The sequence below is a fragment of the Vipera berus genome (genome assembly GCF_964194415.1).
Source record: "Vipera berus genome assembly, chromosome: 1".
Classification (NCBI taxonomy): domain Eukaryota; kingdom Metazoa; phylum Chordata; class Lepidosauria; order Squamata; family Viperidae; genus Vipera; species Vipera berus.
In genome coordinates this window covers 261,436,120-261,454,505 of record NC_138202.1, presented here as the reverse complement: position 1 = coordinate 261,454,505, position 18,386 = coordinate 261,436,120, and the positions used below count along the sequence as shown (strand labels likewise).

Below are 18,386 nucleotides of genomic sequence, written 5' to 3'. Positions count from 1 at the left end.
GATTGGACAACAATTTGTCTGAAGTGGTTAGGGTTTCCTTCCTGAGCAGAAGACCTACAAGGTCCTTTCCAACTCTGTTATTCTGTTACTCTGTTATAGTTTAGTGATTTCTTCCCATAGAGGCTAATCAAATAGTATTAATTATTGCAAAATACTGAAGAATTAAAGAATGAAAAATCTCATTGATTGAAAAATTAATATCTTGGCTTCAAATGAAGATTCCTATGTCAACATTTGACTGGATTTTTTTAGTTACATTAATAAAATATTCTGAATATATTTCCTTTGTCTACACAAAGAAAGACCTTTTAGAAAAGGGCTATTTAATGAGTGTTTAAAATCTTTATAAGATTTGTTCTCTCTTTATATGCTTCATTTTCTTTTTCTTCCTTTTCTTATTATTTTTATCACATTACATTCTGAACATTGGAACTATTGCATTGATCAGAAATGGCATTAAACCATAGTAGGACTTTCTGAACACTGGTGTAATAGCACAAAGAAAAATGGAAGAAATGAAAGCTGGCAGTATCATTTGAGTCCACAAATGCTGAATTTTTTAGTCTTTTCACCTGGATTGCCATTGGCTGACCCATTTCTGCCAGGGCCACCTGCTGCTGTCTGCCATTTGCTAAACTGAGCCCAGATTAACTTTTGACATTTGATTGCAGCTGCTCCCAAGGCTGCAGTGGCTGTACTTAAGAGCTTCAAGATTCTATTTAATGTGTAGTGGGCAGCAGTGGGCAACATGCAAATAATTTCTTGTGTGTCAAATTCATTCCAAACTTGCAGGAAGACAGCAAATTGGTTGCTACAGGCTCAAACTATGCAAATTAGTGTTTAATTATGGCTATTAACAATATGGCCCTTCCTGAATTATCTCAGTCTTGAACAGAATAGTGTGGAATAAACCAAATTAGGAAAAAAGAAATATATTTTAATTTATGCCAAGGTGTTAATTATTAATATGAATGTGTATACCCTCACACACAGAGAGAGCGAATTAATTGAAAACATATTGCATTACAAATATGCCAGTTTAAGACAGCAGACATTCTATTTTTTTAAAAAAAATAAAACCTACATCAGCTTGAATGACTGTTAAACATAAAAAAAGAAAGAACAAGAAAACACAAAACTTTATAAGAACGATTTTAAAAACCCAAATAGATCTACCTCAAAATGCCTGTCTTCAAATAGCAATAGAAGGTAATATATGAGGAATATTTTGTTAATGTAACTAAAAATAGAGAGCAAATATCAGCAAAACAATCTTAAACTGAGGTGTTTTAAGCCTCAATATATATCCATATATATTTGCGTAAATGCTGGATTAGTAAAGCAGTGATACTGCTTCTGCTGTTGTTTTTATAGATTTCTCTATATTCTTGCTAATGTCCCAACACTAATACTGAAGAAGACTGTACAAGGCCATGCTTTATCTTTGCTCCACAAAGGTGACTTCCTTTGTAAAGTTGCAAGTGTGATATAATTCACCTCATTGAGTTGAGGAGGCCATGCAACCATAGACAAGGCACTTTACATTCTTCTATAATCTCATCTAGTAGATAAGTTCTCAAAGCAACGCTCTTTACTTCAGGGACCTTACCATGCGAAGATGTTTCAAAGAGACGCTCCACACAGAAGCAATGCATTTCTTTGGAGTTTTGCACAACACTGTCCTTTAAGACAGGTGTCCTCAACCTTGGCAACTTTAAGAGTTGTGGACTTCAACTCCCAGCAAAGCTGGCTGAGGAATTCTGGGATTTGAAGTCCACAAGTCTTAAAGTTGCCAAGGTTGAGGACCCCTGCTTTAAGAAGTCAACCCATTTTCAGCAGACACTCTTCTTTTAAAATATGCATTGGCAGCAAGGCCAATGCAGAAGAATTTGGGGGAAGGGAAATAGTGTGTGAGTCTAGATGTTTACTAAAGTAATAATGGCAAAATGATATTTCAATATATATTTTTAAATCCCCCGTATAGAATTTTCATGGAGATCATAGTGCAACTGGTCTTGGGCTAATAAATATAGGCCTATGAGATATGGTATATTTAGCTGACCTTTTTTTTTTTTAGTTTGATCTGTTTTCATTAAGCTAGAGATGATTATCTCTCCCAGAAGAAGGAGAAAGTGATTACTCACTTGCATAATTCTAATGTATACAAATGATTTTAATTTAAAACTGCTTGTATAAATTAGAATGCCATAAAACAAAGCCAAGCAATATAGGTATTCCTAGAATATTGTACACAGCCCCGGGCCCATGGCAGCTGCATTTAGAGGCAGTTAAAGTCTGAGCAGGAAATAAATGGATTAATAACATTTTGGTATATGTCTAGGGGAGGGCAGGCAAGGGGGCTCCTGCTCTCAATTTAATGCTTCTACCCAAAATATTGAATAGGTTCCAAGTATGACAATAGCTTCAGTAGCATTCAGAATTCTTTTCCGAGATTAATTCTCAGAATGCCTGAAGATATACTTGCTTGTTTCCTAAGAATGAAAACCAGGAGCTATTTGTGGTTCTAGGACCTTTTCCAACTAGTCTTTAATTACAGGCTAAGACTTGAAGAGGTGCCAAATTGCCCGCCTAAGATATGCTTACAGGAGCAACTAAGCTTCTGTAAAGGTGAGACCTGGCATTAGGACGGGATGCTGTTGATACTGAAAATTGGGTTCTCTAACATTTATTTTGTACATCAGCATAGGGCAGATGTCTACCTTGAAATGAAGACTTGGATCCAGGATATTTTTACACAATATTATGTTGCCCAACTTAGGATAACACAACGGCACTGTCGCTTAATAGTTCTCAATAGGATTTTGATGCTTTTGTCACAGTCTTACCACTTTTGTCCATGAATGGTGGGTTATGGCACAGGTACAGAAGGGTATAACTTACATTATGACAATATGATATTGTTTTGGTCATTCTGCCCCGTCCCTTTGCCCTTCTCTGTATACATTATTGCCAAGGTTAAAATGCTGGATTGGTTCTGAGGGAAGTCAGTAATATGAGGAGGGGACTGATGCTGGCAAGGTTGAATATCTGTGGTGCTAAAGCAAATTTTAGAAGAGAAACTGGCATGGGTTCATGTGAGTTTGGTTTCTGGTCTTGAGGATCAGGCAACATAGAAGATCTCTCTCACTTTACAGCCCCTTCCTTCAAGGTATCAGGAACAATTAAGCTGCAGACTTCATCGATTATAAGCAGGCCTGCAAAAGATCAATGCTTTTATGTTTTTTAATACAGATGCCAGAAGAGGATCCACATTCTGCTTATAGCAGAAAAGGATTGTTAATATTGGTACACCTTATATTGTGAAAATAAAGTGAAACAGCTTACAGTTGAAACACTAAATAGAGATTCAGCCCACATTTTACAGTCTTGTATCTAAGTAAACCAATGGTTATAGATTTTATGCTTGCCTAGATAAATGTTATGTACACTTTTGTTTAACCTTTTATTTATTTTTATTTATTTTATTTTAATTCCATTTATATCCCGCCCTTCTCCGAAGACTCAGGGCAGCTTACAAGCTTAGCAGTAACTATTTATATAAATAGTTTTGCACACTCCATGTTTGAACAATCTTGGAAAAACTTACACTGGAACATCTATGGTCAGTGTGAATGGTGTCTTAGAGTTTTAACAGAATTTTGAACATGTGATAATCTTTGATTCTTTATTATTTTAGTCTGATTGGTGTGGCTTATGTTCAGATAGTAAAACTAGACTTAGGCTTTAAAACTGCAAATCAAGGTTGACGTCAAAAGATGAAAGTGGGTGTGAAAATGGAAACGTTAAGATTGGTCTAGTTTAAACTAATCTCACTATAGTAGAATTTCTAAACTAGAATTCTAGTTTAAACTAGTATAAGTTTAAACATGACTATTTCATGTATATATAATTTTCAGAACCATTCACACACACTCTCTCTTTACACAAACACACACGCACACAAACTAAACACCCACAGACACATGCACAACACACACATACCAATATCAGTGTTATAGGTTGTATGTGCTCGTATTGGCTAGAGGCTAGAAAGTGCTGCCTTGATGTCTCTATGAAGCAGTAAGTTAACTTACGCGGTAAAATGGAATGTAGATTATTTTATGTAATGAATAAATATATTTTTCTACCACTGGGCATTGGATGGCAATGTGGTAATTAGTTTGAAAGCCCTGCTCTTTGGATCTTGGCATCCTGGTCATTGCACAGTATGCAAATCTCAATCTGTAGAACAGTGACTATTAGTTCCTCATAAGGACATGGAAAGAGGCATAACTTCAGGCTATGTACTTATCTATCACAACAGGTGTTGCCAAAATAAGAAACCTCAAGTTCCAGTAATGACTACACATTTTGACATCTCTTCCTTGGTGACACTGAATATTCACAGGCCCTGAGAATATCAGGGTTTTAGATAAGCATTTATTTATTTAGAATATGTGTGTGTGTGTGTGTGTCCCTTTGTGTATGCGCTAACACACACATTTATACTAAAGGTAAAGGTAAAGGTTCCCCCGCACATGTGTGCTAGTCGTTTCCGACTCTAGGGGCCGGTGCTCATCTCCGTTTCAAAGCCGAAGAGCCAGCGTTTGTCCGAGGACGTCTCCGTGGTCATGTGGCCGGCATGACTAGACGCCTATGTTATTAGACTAGACTACTATATTATGTTATTAGACTAGACTACTATGTTATTAGATGACTGTTGTAGATTTTGATATGATTTAACTTTAACATTTTGTATTGGTGGAGAAATTGTAAATATCTGTTGCACATAGAAATTGTACTGAGCTCAGTATATTTTATTTCAGGGAATAAGATTATAGTAGGAGCCACCTGGAGTCTTATAAATAATAGATTAAACAAATTGTGGTGAATGGGTTATTCATCAGATATTTATTCTTATTTATTATAAAATGTATATCATATCCTTCAAGTGCTTAAAAACCACCTACAGCAGCTAAGTGAATTTGGTCCAATTGTTAAGGCACCAGACTAGAAAGCGGGAAACTGTGAGTTTGAATCCTGCCTTAGCCATGGAAGCCAGCAGGGTGAGTTTGGGCCAATTATACTCTCTCAGTTCAATTCACTTTGCAGAGTTGCTGTTGTGGGGAGAATAGGGGGAGGAAACTCTGTTTGATATGTTTACTACCTTGAATTATTCATAAAAATAATAAAGTTGGGATACAAATAAATAAAATAACACAAATAAATAAATAACAGATAGCTTTGCATATTTCCTGGGCTACCAGATATTGAGTGTAGAAAGTGGGGTGATCATTAGATTTTTTTAAAAAACTCTCTTTGCTGTTATCTAGTTGTCATTCATATTTTAGCAATCCAGATATGCAAGTTGTTAATTTTTGTTAAAGGTGTGGGCCAAGGAGTGGGCAACAGAGAGTGCCCAGTGGGGCTTTAAGACTGCAGGGCCTAAGGTGACTACCTACTCATTCCTTTCTATGCCTATAGCACAGATAAGCTGCTAGAGGAACTGTTGGATTGAGATATGGTTATTAATGTTTTGCTGCCATCAATGAGTCATTCAGAGTTATACAGCCCTGATATGGTAGACCAATTCCAATTCCAACAAATTACAAATTGTTGATTACAAATTGGCCCAATCTTGCAGTCTACATCTGATAGCCATAGCCTAGCTTAAAATTACAAATAGCTGTACCACTGATATTTTGGTATTAATTGGAGGGGACCTTGGGACTATAGGTGGCCTTAGGTGTCTTTTATTGCTGATTTGAAATAGAACAGTTCCAAAGAAAAAAGAGCAATATTATCATCATCAAGTCAACCCACAGAAGTATGACATCTCACAGGTTAATTCACACTATCATACAGTATACTGTACAGAATCTTTGTGATCATAACGGTGCATGGAATCATCTCCTTTGTACTGTACATAGATATAGAATTAAACTAATTTCTACTAAAAAACTCCATCAACCCATTTTCCCCAATGTTGTAGCCACCAGATGAACTGGAATTCAAACTCTCAACATTTCCAGTCAGAATAGGAATTTTAGTAAAAAGGCAAGGAATAGTGTAATGAATGCACTGTTTCTACTTGTATTTGCTTCAACAAATAAATTTAGCCTCATGTGATAAGCAATGTTGCTGTACTCTGAGGACAGAAAAGCATTTTTTCTTTGTCAAGCTAGAAACCATTTCTTTAATGAGCTGAACAATTTTCTCACTAGTTTCAGAACAAACTTAAGAATCTTAAGCACACAAACAGAAATGACACTGTGGGTGAGCGAGCAGCTGTTTGTGGGTGTTGATTCTATAAGTCCACAGAAAATAGTTCCCTAGATAGCTGGATTTAAAAATGCAATCCATCCTGAAGATGTGTGCTTGTTTAAAAAAACACCCCATTGTTAACTCATGTCCTTGTAGCTGAACTAATTTCCAAAAATAAAAACCTTACTTGGCAGGCAATGTATTTTTTGTTAAGAATAGAAATTTGCATTGGTAAATGGCAATGCATTGAGCTAGCAAATCAGCTTACTTGTGTAGTATAAAAAGTTAGTTTATGCAACAGAGGGTAGGTATAGCAATAGCACTTAGATTTATATACCATTCCAGAGTGCTTTACAGTCAGTGGTGGGATGCAGCCAGTTTGTACTAATTTGGCAAAACTGGTAGCTAATTTTTTGTTGCCCAGGCCCAGAATGGACTTCTGGAAGTGACATCCAGACAGAGAACCAGCTGTTCACATATTTGATTCCACCACTGTTTACAGTGCTCTGTGAGAGATTTACAATGTCAGCACATTGCCCCCAACAATGTGGGCCCTCATTTTACAGACCTCAGAAGGATGGAAGGCTGAGTCAACCTTGAGCTGGTCAGGATAGAATTCCTATCTGTGGGCAGAGTTAGCCTGCAATACAGCATTCTAACCACTGCACCACCATACCTCCACCAAGGTATGGAGAACAAACAACAGCAATGTAGAAATATCAATTTTATCACACCTACAATAAGCCCATGGAGGGAGGCAAGGGAGATCTCACCATGGTGTCTTTATTCTCTTTGTAACTATACTATATGCTGATGGGATCCAATAAAATTCTTCATGGGCGCCTACAAGTAGAGAGATGAAAGCATGTAAATTTCTGCTTTTACACCTTCCACTCAATATGGAACTATGGTTGACTTACATGTGATGTGATATAACCACTTTTACTCTGATGTAATGAAATTTTCCAAACTGGTACAGTACAGTGGATAGAATATAGACTAATATTTGTGTTGAATCTCATTGGTTAACTCTCAACTTTGTCATGCATGACTATTATACTTCAAAAGGCCAGTTTTACATCTGTGTTTGATAACATTATTTCATGTTACTCTTCTAAACTGTAGATCACTTAGAAATGTGAATGTATTGATATTGTTATTTATAGAAATTCACAAAGAGAAACCTGAGAAATACGAGAAGCCTAAAAAAATAGAGAAGACCAAAAAGCTTGAAAAAGTAGAAAAACCTCAAAAAAGGGAACTTACTAAAGGTGAGAAATAACCACTGGTAACAAACAAACAAACAACCTTGGTAATCAGTTTAACCTTTTGATTGCTTTTGGGCAATCACTGCTGAAGTTTCAGGGACCTAACAGTGCTAGAACAGTTTCTGCTCTTTTCAGAAATGTGAATTGTCAGTTTTTCCAACACATGCTCATATAATGAGATCTAACAGGATTTGGCAGCTTTGTGCTTCCTAACAAAATGGAAAAACCATTTCGCCATTGCAAGAGGAAAAAATAAACTCCCTCTTTCTAATCTACTGTGTGATGAAGACCATAGAGAGTTTGTATCAACAGCAAAGGAACAATATCTGGTTTTAATTTCTAATCAAGTGAAGAACTGAATGAGGAAATGCAAAAACAATAACTAGACTAGATTTTGAAGAAGGATTATTAGCTTTCTGATGAATGTCTATCATTGAACGATTAGAATACATTTAGTTGATTTATTTGGAAACATATTCATCATAGTGCCACCTTTTTGTACTGATTTATATTGTGACAGTATTGAGGTACATTTTATGGATGAGCAGCAAGGAGTGACTTCTGTGAATAGGATTTCCATAAAAATCCTGCACATGCCGTACTACATGATCATGAACAGAAGGGAAAGTATAGCAGAGTAATGTAGCAAAATAAGACCAATGTCAATAATATTTCAGAAAATGTAATTGCATTATTTTGGTAAGAAGATATTTTAAATTGTATATCTAAATATATATTGATTTGCTTATAGTGATACACAAAGAAAAACCTGAAGGACATGAAAAAGTTGAAAAAAGAGAAAAACCAGAAAAGAAAAGCAAATCTGAACAACCTGGAAAGATGGAAAAGAAAGAAAAAGCTATAGGTAATTATAATTTTCATGAATTCTGAAGAAGAACAATTCGATTTTTAATATGAAACACCCATAGGAAATAGGGAGAAAATATTTCATTCCCCAAATCAGTTTTTGCTGAGAGATGGAACATGAAGCTAAATTTAACTTTTTCATGTTTATTTCATTGTAGTTTCTCAGGAATCAGTTAAATCCACTACTTAAAAAAGGACCAATCCCTTTTCCTAGACCAGGTTTCCTTGACAAGATATATTCACTCAAGATGGATTCTCTCATTCTTCTGTTATTCTGCTTTATGTAGGAAATCATTACTTTCATTTGCGGGGAACCAGTGGGTTATTTACACCACTTTCAGTTTTTAAAATTTTATCTGATTAGTTGCAACCTATTGAAATTTGAGGAAGAGCAGTGAGTGACAGAAGAAAATTTGTTTTAATTAAAGAAAATAACAAACCATTGTGTTGCAGCACACTAAGCAGACTTACAAAAGAGTAATTCATTTGGCAGTTGCCAAATTGTTTATAGACATTATCGTGCTTGATGTTAATTCCTTTATTCTTTAGGGATTTGGATCACCAAATTTCAACTTGTTGTCTTTTGACTGGCCTTTTTGGGCACCTCACTGGCCACGCACTACAAAAATATGATTTCCTGTTCAATAATAGTAATATTATTGCCATGATTTTTTTCAAGGCTCTTTAGGGGAAAATGTTCCCACTGTATATAAAAAAATATGCAGCAATATATTTAATTTTTTTAGTGAGATCTTAAATAAGAGTTATGGTGACCTATGAATATCTAGTTCATGAGAAATCAAAATCAGCATATTACATCTGTTGTGACTGTATTTAATGAGTAGTTCTCCATGTATGCAGCATTTTTCCATTCTCTCCTTTCCCTCTCCCCTACATAAACCTGAAAGTCTGTTCCTGAGGATCCCAAGTCTCCAAAGTAGAATTAGGGGTGCTAAAGCCTGTAAGGAAAGAGTAAATCCATTCCACTGGCAGATGTCTTTTCTTCAGTAGATAAGCACAAATTGCTTCCACCCATTATGATTACCCCATGAAATTGTCATGAAAATGATGGTGCTCTCCCAGGCAAAAAACCCACTTGTGTACTACTTTGAAAGTTGATGGATGATAATAAAAAGCTAATTATATTGTACTTTCCTGCAAAGAGAATGACTCGCTTAAGGCAAGAGGACATATGGTATTTGTAGGAGCACTTACGGTCATTTTTCACTGTAGTGTATTGAATTTAACATTTCCTTATGGCACAATCATGGCCAATTGGGGCTAAGGGTCCTATATGGCAGGAAATTGAACTATTGACTGACATAGCTATTATTTGTGTGCATCATTTCAGTTGACAAACCAAGTTTTAAGAGGATTTTCAATGGAATTAGCACTGCAGGAAGGGGTTTTATGTATATGCCCCTGCATATTTATAACAGTTCCACAATCATATACATTTCTCTTGTGGTTATCTCTTAAAATGTAAAGGTCTTTATTTAAAAACTGGCCATTTTGAAACCTTACAAGTGCATTAAAATATTAAAAAGTTGCTTCTAATGGCAATTTAAAAAAAACAAAGGATCTGAACAAATGTGGTATCAAAAACCCTAACCCTATACCATTTTGGACAACCATTTGTCTGAAATGGTGTAGGGCAGGGGTAGGCAACCTCGGCTCTTTTATTACTCATGGACTTCAACTCCCAGAATTCCTGAGTCAGCATAGCTGACTACTATGCTGTAGTAGTTGCCTACCCCTGGTGTAGGGTTTCCTGCTTGAGCAGGAGGTTGCACTAGAACAGACATGTCAAACACAAGGCCCGGGGCTCGGATCTGGCCCGCGAAGTGGTTTCATGTGGCCCGCGAAGCCATCCTGGAAACAGTGAGGGAACGGCCCCCACTGCCTTGGCTCTGGCCCAGAGACCCTCCTTCTGCCAGAGACCCTCAGATCTGTCCCACTCCTGCCCAGGCCCCCATAGGCACCCTTGATGCAAATGATGTAGAGCTGGCCACGCCCACCCAGTAGGCCATACGCACTCTAGCCACACCCATCCAGTAGGCCACGCCCACCCAGGCCATACCCACCTGGCCCCTTGAGGGCAACCTCAACGCTGATGCGGCCCTCAATGAAATTGAGTTTGACACCCCTGCACTAGAAGGTCTCCAAGGTCCCTTCCAATTCTGTTATTCTGTTAAATCTCACAATTTAATAAGCTGCCAGTGAAGGTGAAACATTTTAGGCTGAATTCACATTCTTACCCCATTCCTGAACAGACATTTCAGATATGGGCTTTTTTTTTAAACAACAACAACAACATGCACCTCTTTCAATACTCTTTAAAAACCAAAAATGAATTAAGAGTCAAGTATATACGGTATATATATATATATATATATATATATATATATATATATATATATATATATATATATATATATATATATATATATATATACACCGTATATACTTGAGTATAAGCCGACTCGAGTATAAGCCGAGACCCCTAATTTTACCCCCAAAAACTGGGAAAAGTTCTTGACTCAAGTATAAGCCGAGGCTGGGATCCGCCGAGTGGCTTTCAGCACTGGAGAAAATGCAAAATCGCTCGAGACCAAACTCGAAGGAATCAGCTACTGGTGGGAGCGAGGCGATCCGTGCGGTCCCGTGACAGCCAGTCGGGCAAGCAACGCAAAGAGCGGCAGGGCTTTATTTTTGCACCGTGGAGCTCCCCCTCCCCCTCCTCCCAAACTCCCCCTCTCTCCCCCTTCCCCCCACTTCCCAGAGCTGAATACAGGGTATTAACCGGCGGCGGAGGCTTGCAGAACGGCGGATCGAGCCTCTGTCGCCGGCGGCTGGATCTGCGCTCCGCAAGCCTCTGCCGCCGGCGGAGGCTGGATCCGTGCTCCACAAGCCTCTGCCGCCAGTGGTTCCAGCCTCCGCCGGCGGCAGAGGCTTGCGGAGCGCGGATCCAGCCGGCGGCAGAGGCTTGCGGAGCGCGGATCCAGTGGGGGGGAAAAGCCCTTTAGCAGGATTTGCCTGCATGCCGGCGGAGGGTGGATCCGCGCTCCGCAAGCCTCTGCCGCCGGCTGGATCCGCGCCCTGCCGCCGGCAGAGGCTTGCAGAGCGCGGATCCAGTGGGGGGGGAAAAGCCCTTTAGCAGGATTTGCCTGCATGCCGGCGGAGGGTGGATCCGTGCTCCGCAAGCCTCTGCCGCCGGCTGGATCCGCGCCCTGCCGCCGGCAGAGGCTTGCGGAGCGCGGATCCAGTGGGGGGGAAAAGCCCTTTAGCAGGATTTGCCTGCATGTCTCAAGTGCTACCTAATGTGCTTTCAGCCTCAGTCGGCCACTCCACATTGTAATCACGAAGGTAGCTCTCTAACGGAAAGGGAAGGGAAGGGAAGGGAAGGGAAGGAAAGAAAAGGAAAGGAAAGGTAAGGAAAGGAAAGGAAAGGAAAGGAAAGGAAAGGAAAGGAAAGGAAAGGAAAGGAAAGGAAAGGAAAGGAAAGGAAAGCCCACCATCTCTCCTCTGCCGCTCGCTCTCGCCGCTCCAGCCCTGGCAAGCAAAAGAGACGAAAGGCCCCGAGCGATAGGAAGGGGATCTCTGCCCTAGAGCGGGAGGGGGGAGGGAAAGGGGGGGAGGAAAGGCCCGATCGCTTTGTGTTTAGCTGGTTCAGCTCAGCCGGACTAGGCGGGGCTGCGGCTCCCAGCTGATGCCGCTGCCGCCATCCAAGTCCGGCCGGCAAGAACTTTTTTTCTCCCCGCCCCGCAGTGACGAGTAAAGCGCGACTTACTTCCTCCTCCATGCCCACGTCGCCTTCTCGCCCAACAATCCCAAGTAAGGGGCGGCCTCAGAAAGGGGCTCTAACTTTCCCCTACCGCTCGAACTTATCTTGGAGAGGAAGGCAAAATCGGGAGAGGGAAGAAGAGCGAGGACTGGAGCAGCGCTTGCCCGGCTTCTCTCCCCTGCAGGGAGCGGCGGGGTCGGTTCCGCCTCCACCATGTTCTCTCTCGAGAGCCTTGTCCCACCCGCAAAACGCCAGCGCCGCCGCCGCCCCCTTCCTAGCCAGCCCTCAGCCGCTTCACAAGCACCCGTTGCCGGCCCAGTTCTATCAGACCCGCGCGGCGCCGCACGTACTCCGTTTACACGGCCCCTGTACTTCCCCCACACGTCCCTTCTCCCGCCTCCTTCCCATAACGGCCTCTACCTACCGGACGGCGCCTCAGCTCCCCGTGTCTGCCGCCGCCGCCGCCGCCACCCTGACCAAACCCTCTCTGCCTGCGTGCGCCCTCCCTCCCTCCCTCCCTCCCTCCCTCCTTCCTCTCTGTCTCTAGCTGGGCGAGGCTTCCAGCCGTCGCCGTGACGCTGCACGCCCAGCTTCTCTCTGATTTCCCTGGCCCAGTCCAGTGATGCTTGAGAGGAAAAAAAAGCGAGCGGAAGGCGAGAATGACCGCTTTGTGTTACCTGCCATGAAACCAGTCCTTGCAGGCGTCGCACTCTATCATGAAGCGGGTTACATCGTAGGGCAGCCAGGCAGTGGAAAGAAGCAGGCAGGCAGGGCGCGGAGGTCCGGAGACCTGCCGACGTTTGGGGAGGTTTGGGGAGGTGCGCGCGCACCTCCCCAAACGTCCCCAAACTTCGGCAGGTCTCTGGACAGCGGCGGCTTGGGAGAGGTGCGCGCGATCCCAGAAGCACCGAAGCCTCGGCCGTGCGCAAGTCCTCGGTAAGTTCTTTTTTTTTTGTTCACTGGAGTATAAGCCGAAGTGGATTTTTTCAGCCCAAAAAGTGGGCTGAAATATATATATATATATATATATATATATATATATATATATATATATATAAGTTAGCAGGTGAACACTTTCAGTCATTAGTTCAAACATTTCCCCTTAAGGAGGCCATTTGTATGGCACCCGCTTTTTCGTGCCAATGTCTCTTTGTTTGCACACATTTATATAGTGTTTATTTTTATTTATTAAATTTTTATGCTGCCCATCTCCCCTATAAGGTGACTCTTAGTGTTAAGTTCAAAACCCATTGTTATGTTGCTCTTTCCTCTTAAATCCTCTCTGGTACAGCTGCTTACCTTGCAGTTCATCTCCCAGCAACAATAACGAAGGCAGCAAATGAAAGCAACAGCAGCAGCAGCAGCAGTAATTTGTCTTGTAGTTGGGAGAAGTGGGATGCTATCAGGTGGATGGGCAGTGGCTCATTCCTTATATAATAAGTAATTTATTATTGTGTTTATATCTCATCTTTCTCCTGACAGCTTAAATGGCTTAAGGTGACTTCCATAATTATATTGTCAGCAACCATCCTATTAATTAGGCTGGGTTGAGAGAGGTTGACCCAAAGTAATCCTGTGAATTTGGAGATTGATCTTAGTGCTCTACTTTAAGCGATACATTGTACAGGTTCTCTGCATATCTAGAGATATACAGTATGGTGTATTTATATGTACACACAGTCCACTATTCCCATTTGGAGTATGCAGCATCAAGCTCCAGAAAAAGAAGTAAGAAATAGTAAGCAAAAGAAATGGATAGATAGATAGATAGATAGATAGATAGATAGATAGATAGATAGATGATAGATAAATGATAGAAAAGAAATGATAACAGATATGAATCTATAAATTCAACATTTGACTGGCTGTAGTTTAGCAACCTTTGGAGTTAATGGCAAAATCTGCTGAAGAGGGATATGCTGTGCTAGAATATCAGCAGCAATTGAGGAAATGTGGAGAGAGGGCACTGGGGGTGATCAGCAGGCTGTTGGGGTTCATTTGGGGTTGCTAAGAGGAAGAGGGGAGAGACAGAAAAACACACTCGTTTTTGATTGCCATTTTTCACTCCTACTTAAGCTGAAGACAGTTTGGTGCAATGCTGGAAACTGGGAGGCCATGAGTTCTAGTCCTGCCTACGGCCCAAAGCCTGCTGGGTGACCTTAAGTCAATCACTCTCTCATTGCTCTAGGAAGCAGACAAGTGGCAAGCCCCTTCCAAAAATATTGGCAAGAAAACTGCAGTAGGTTCTTCAGACAGTCGTCAGGAGTCAACGCTGACTTGAAGACACAGACACACAGACATGCGTACACCTCACAAGCACAAATTTTTTAAAAATGTAACAACTATTTTGCCTTTATAGCCTATTTTGAATGGGATACACTCCATCCATAATTCATGTCAATTCACACAAATACATGGTATGTCATGTATTTGTCATATCGTGGTACGGTATTATATAAATATTGGCATTTCATTCTAGTGACAGGAATGTGATCAGCAGTAATATCGCTAAGATATTCTAAGAACTTCTATACTTCACTGACATAATGACCTTGATTTTGTTTCATTATTATTTTTCAAGATCTGTTACTGAAATGTTATTTATTTATTTATTTATTTTATTTTAATTCCATTTATATCCCGCCCTTCTCCGAAGACTCAGGGCGGCTTACAAGCTTAGCAGTAGCCTTCATTCTATGTATATGCCTGCTTATTAGGGCTTTCACACACACCCCAAGCGGCATTATTACAAAGTCAGCTTAATTGCCCCCAACAATCTGGGTCCTTATGATTTTCTCTTATTGTTGATTTTTCTATATTCTTTTCTATAAATAGAATAGAATGGAATGGAATGGAATGGAATGGAATGGAATGGAATGGAATGGAATGGAACGGAACGGAACGGAACGGATTGGAATGGAATGGAATGGAATGGAATGGAATGGAATGGAATGGAATAGAATAGAATAGAATGAGGACCCAGATTGTTGGGGGCAATAAGCTGACTTTGTAAAAATGCCGCTTGGGGGGGGGGCGAAAGCCCTAATAAGCAGGTATATACATTGAATGAAGGCTATTGCTAAGCACATTGATTTGTGCTTTAGATTGTAAGCCGCCCTGAGTCTTCGGAGAAGGGCGGGATATAAATGGGATTAAAAAAAATCGAATAGAATAGAATAGAATTCTTTGTTGGCCAAGTGTGGTTGGACACAGAAGGAATTTGTTTCCATTGCATAAGCTCTCAATGTACATATAAGTAATAGTGATAATCATGATCATATACAACATGAAAATACATTTATACTATATTCTTTTTAAAAAAATGTTTCAGTATCTTCCAAGCAGAAGACTGCAAAACAAGAGAAAAAGAAAGCAGCTTCTTCCCCCAAAGGTAATTTTGTTAATTTTACTTTACTGAGAAATAATTCAACAAGCAGCACATTTTTGATGGGAGGGGGGAGAACTGAATGCAGAATGCTCCCATGTAACTCTTTTTTCAAGGGAGTTTCTCCATATAACTGCTATTGAAATGGCAGAAGAATGTGTGAGTCCAGCTATCTTCTGTATGATGTCTGTCAAGGTGTATATCGTCTCTTGGATTTTCTTCTCCAAGCACTTGGATTTGTTTTGGATTTTCTTCAGTGGATGAACTCTGATGAAATACTGTAAGAATGGTTTAACATAGGTTGCTTTATTCAAAGAACTGTTATTCTTTCATTACCCATATTTTTTTATCATCAGATTGCTTGTGAAACCTTACCATTTGACAAAACTACTGTGCCTAAAATTTTCATAGGCAGGTGCCTCTTTGCAGTCAGAGGCAAGACATTTGTCTATTTGTATCCCACCTTTATTATCTTTATAAATAACTCATGGTGATGGATGTATCCAACACACTTTCCTATTGTTCCCACAATAACAACTCTGTGAGATGAGTTGGGATGAGAGAGAGTGACTGGCCCAAGGGCAACCAGCTGGCTTTCAGAGCTAAGGTGGGAATAGAACTCACAGTCACCCCTTTCTAGCCTGGTGTCTTAACCACTAGACCAGGGGTCTTCAAACGTGGCCCTTTTATGACTTGTGGACTTCAACTCCCAGAATTCCTCAGCCAGCATGCTGCACTAGACCAACCGATTGGTATTTTAAGTTAATGGTGGTGGTGGTTTTCTCCCAAATTAGTGGCAGACAAAACTTTGTAACAAACCTTTTACCTGCATATCACTTTCTCATTTCTGAGGTTGTTTGTATTGCTTTGTATGTGACTTTCATCACATCTAAAAATAGAGGTTCACTTTGTGCTCAAATATTTACCACAGCAACTTTTTTATTCCTCTATTACTAAGTTCTCTCACTGACAGTTTCACATTTATTCTACAGCTAGAGAGGAAAAAAAGATACTGGGATAAGCTGTTCATTAAATTGCCCCAAAATCTTGTAGGGTAGAAGTTCTGAGAGAGGAAGTTTGCAATTCCTTTTATTGGCATTGTATTTTTAAATAAGCTTTGGGAGAAAGTACAGAGGAATCTATATGTTTCTCATTGATTTCATTTTCTTCACTCTTCATATGTGTGCATTTGTGTGAAGGGGTAGGATAAAAACTACCTTTAAGTTTTTATATTTAGGTGCTTACTATAAAAGTGTTAACTCTACCTAAAATTCCGATTAAATTGGATATCTATCACAGGTCTACTCAAAGGTAATCCTCACAGAATTCAATAGGGTTTATTCCAAAAAAGTGGATTGAAGATGGCAGTAATCCTATGGAACTTAATGGGAATTGTTTCTAAGTAGATAACATAAAGTGGCACTTTATGGTATATTTATGATCTTTTCCCTGATTTTTGTGATTAACAGAGTGCCACTTGTATTAAAATAGAATAAAATTCTAACTTAAACATTAACATCAATCACTATTTGACTGCATCCTCATTTTAACAGAGTAAATGTGAGGAAGGATATTCAGGAATGCCACCCGCTCAGCAAGTAAGGCACTGTGGGGTTTTACAGTACATCCTTTATAAATAATGATTTGCACGGAAATGATGCAAATGGCAGAAATACTGTCATTTGCATAATGGTGACATAATGCAGATTATATAAATCAGAATAATTTTTGCAGCTTGCAAAGCATCTTGCATCAAGTCTGGTAAAATTAGGTTTGTTATATTAGAAACTAGAGCCTCAGGCTCCACCGGTAAATAAACCAATAGGTGTCTAACTTTCCCAGTATAAGCAGAATAATTCCTAAGGCCTTATTGAGGAGGAAAAATAAATGTCTCTGATTTCAGTGGGTCACATCCTAATGGAAACTGCATTAATAACATTGCTTTTGAAATCTTATGACTATTCTGTCACAAAGAACACTTGTGAAGCTATTCAGAGTTGGAGCTGTTCTGGTTAACACAGGTGATAATGGAACTATTATCAAGAGACATGGTTTTGGTGTTGCTTGTATATTGGAGAGTGCTTGAAAAATAAGTTCCAACATTTTGAACAACTCTACATTCTGTCAATTTGGCTTAATCATTAGACTGTGACAAACATACCTGCATGTTTAATTAATGATGCAAGCTCATTTAAAATGTTTTCTTCTCCCACTGAATATGAAAGAGTAGTAAGCAAGGACTTTATAATAAAAGTAGTATGGAGAATGCCCTGAAAAATCCAGATTCTCAGGTGATGTGGGAAGTCCCATTTAGTTCCTGAGAGGGAGAAAATAGTCTTGAGACTCATCTATTCTCTCTCATTTAAAACAATCTGTTGCTTTTCCACAGCTGGAATAACAGTTCGTGCAATTTATGCTCCCTTGTTCTTTTCTGCTTCAGTGTAAAATATAATATAAATACTGTAGACATTTATTTTGCAAGTACGTGTTCTTAAGTCAGCTAGGGAAAAAATGAGGTGCCGTAGATGGCCTCAGTTCTCCTCTTCTTTGTCTCTCTATTGATGGGAATAGTCTGGAGGAGAACTGTACCTTTGTTTTACCTAGTTACATCATTCTACAGCTCTGAGAACTCAGATATTCTTATAGATATGTTTTGTTTTAAAAATGGAGCACTTGCAAATGATTTGTGTATAGGAAGATCGAGATTATGTAAATAGTGTGATTATCTGTTGCATCAAATTACTATATTACTCCACAGTTTATAATTTGTACCAAACATACCAGGAAAATGGATCTGATGTGTCTTGAGCTATCCACA

At 39.7% G+C, this 18,386-nt stretch overlaps 1 protein-coding gene across 31 annotated transcripts in view; it reads left to right on the top strand.

Annotated features, from left to right (window-relative positions):
• Positions 1-18,386, top strand: part of TRDN (triadin) — a 232,431-nt gene that overhangs the window by 52,649 nt on the left and 161,396 nt on the right. For 30 of the 31 annotated variants that reach the window (XM_081313557.1, XM_081313551.1, XM_081313536.1 and 27 more), the window contains exons 8-10: positions 7,431-7,535; positions 8,284-8,397; positions 15,515-15,574. In XM_081313557.1, the coding sequence (XP_081169683.1) occupies positions 7,431-7,535; positions 8,284-8,397; positions 15,515-15,574 (279 nt within the window). The remainder of the gene's footprint in view (positions 1-7,430; positions 7,536-8,283; positions 8,398-15,514; positions 15,575-18,386) is intronic. The other variant, XM_081313558.1, reaches the window with a different exon arrangement.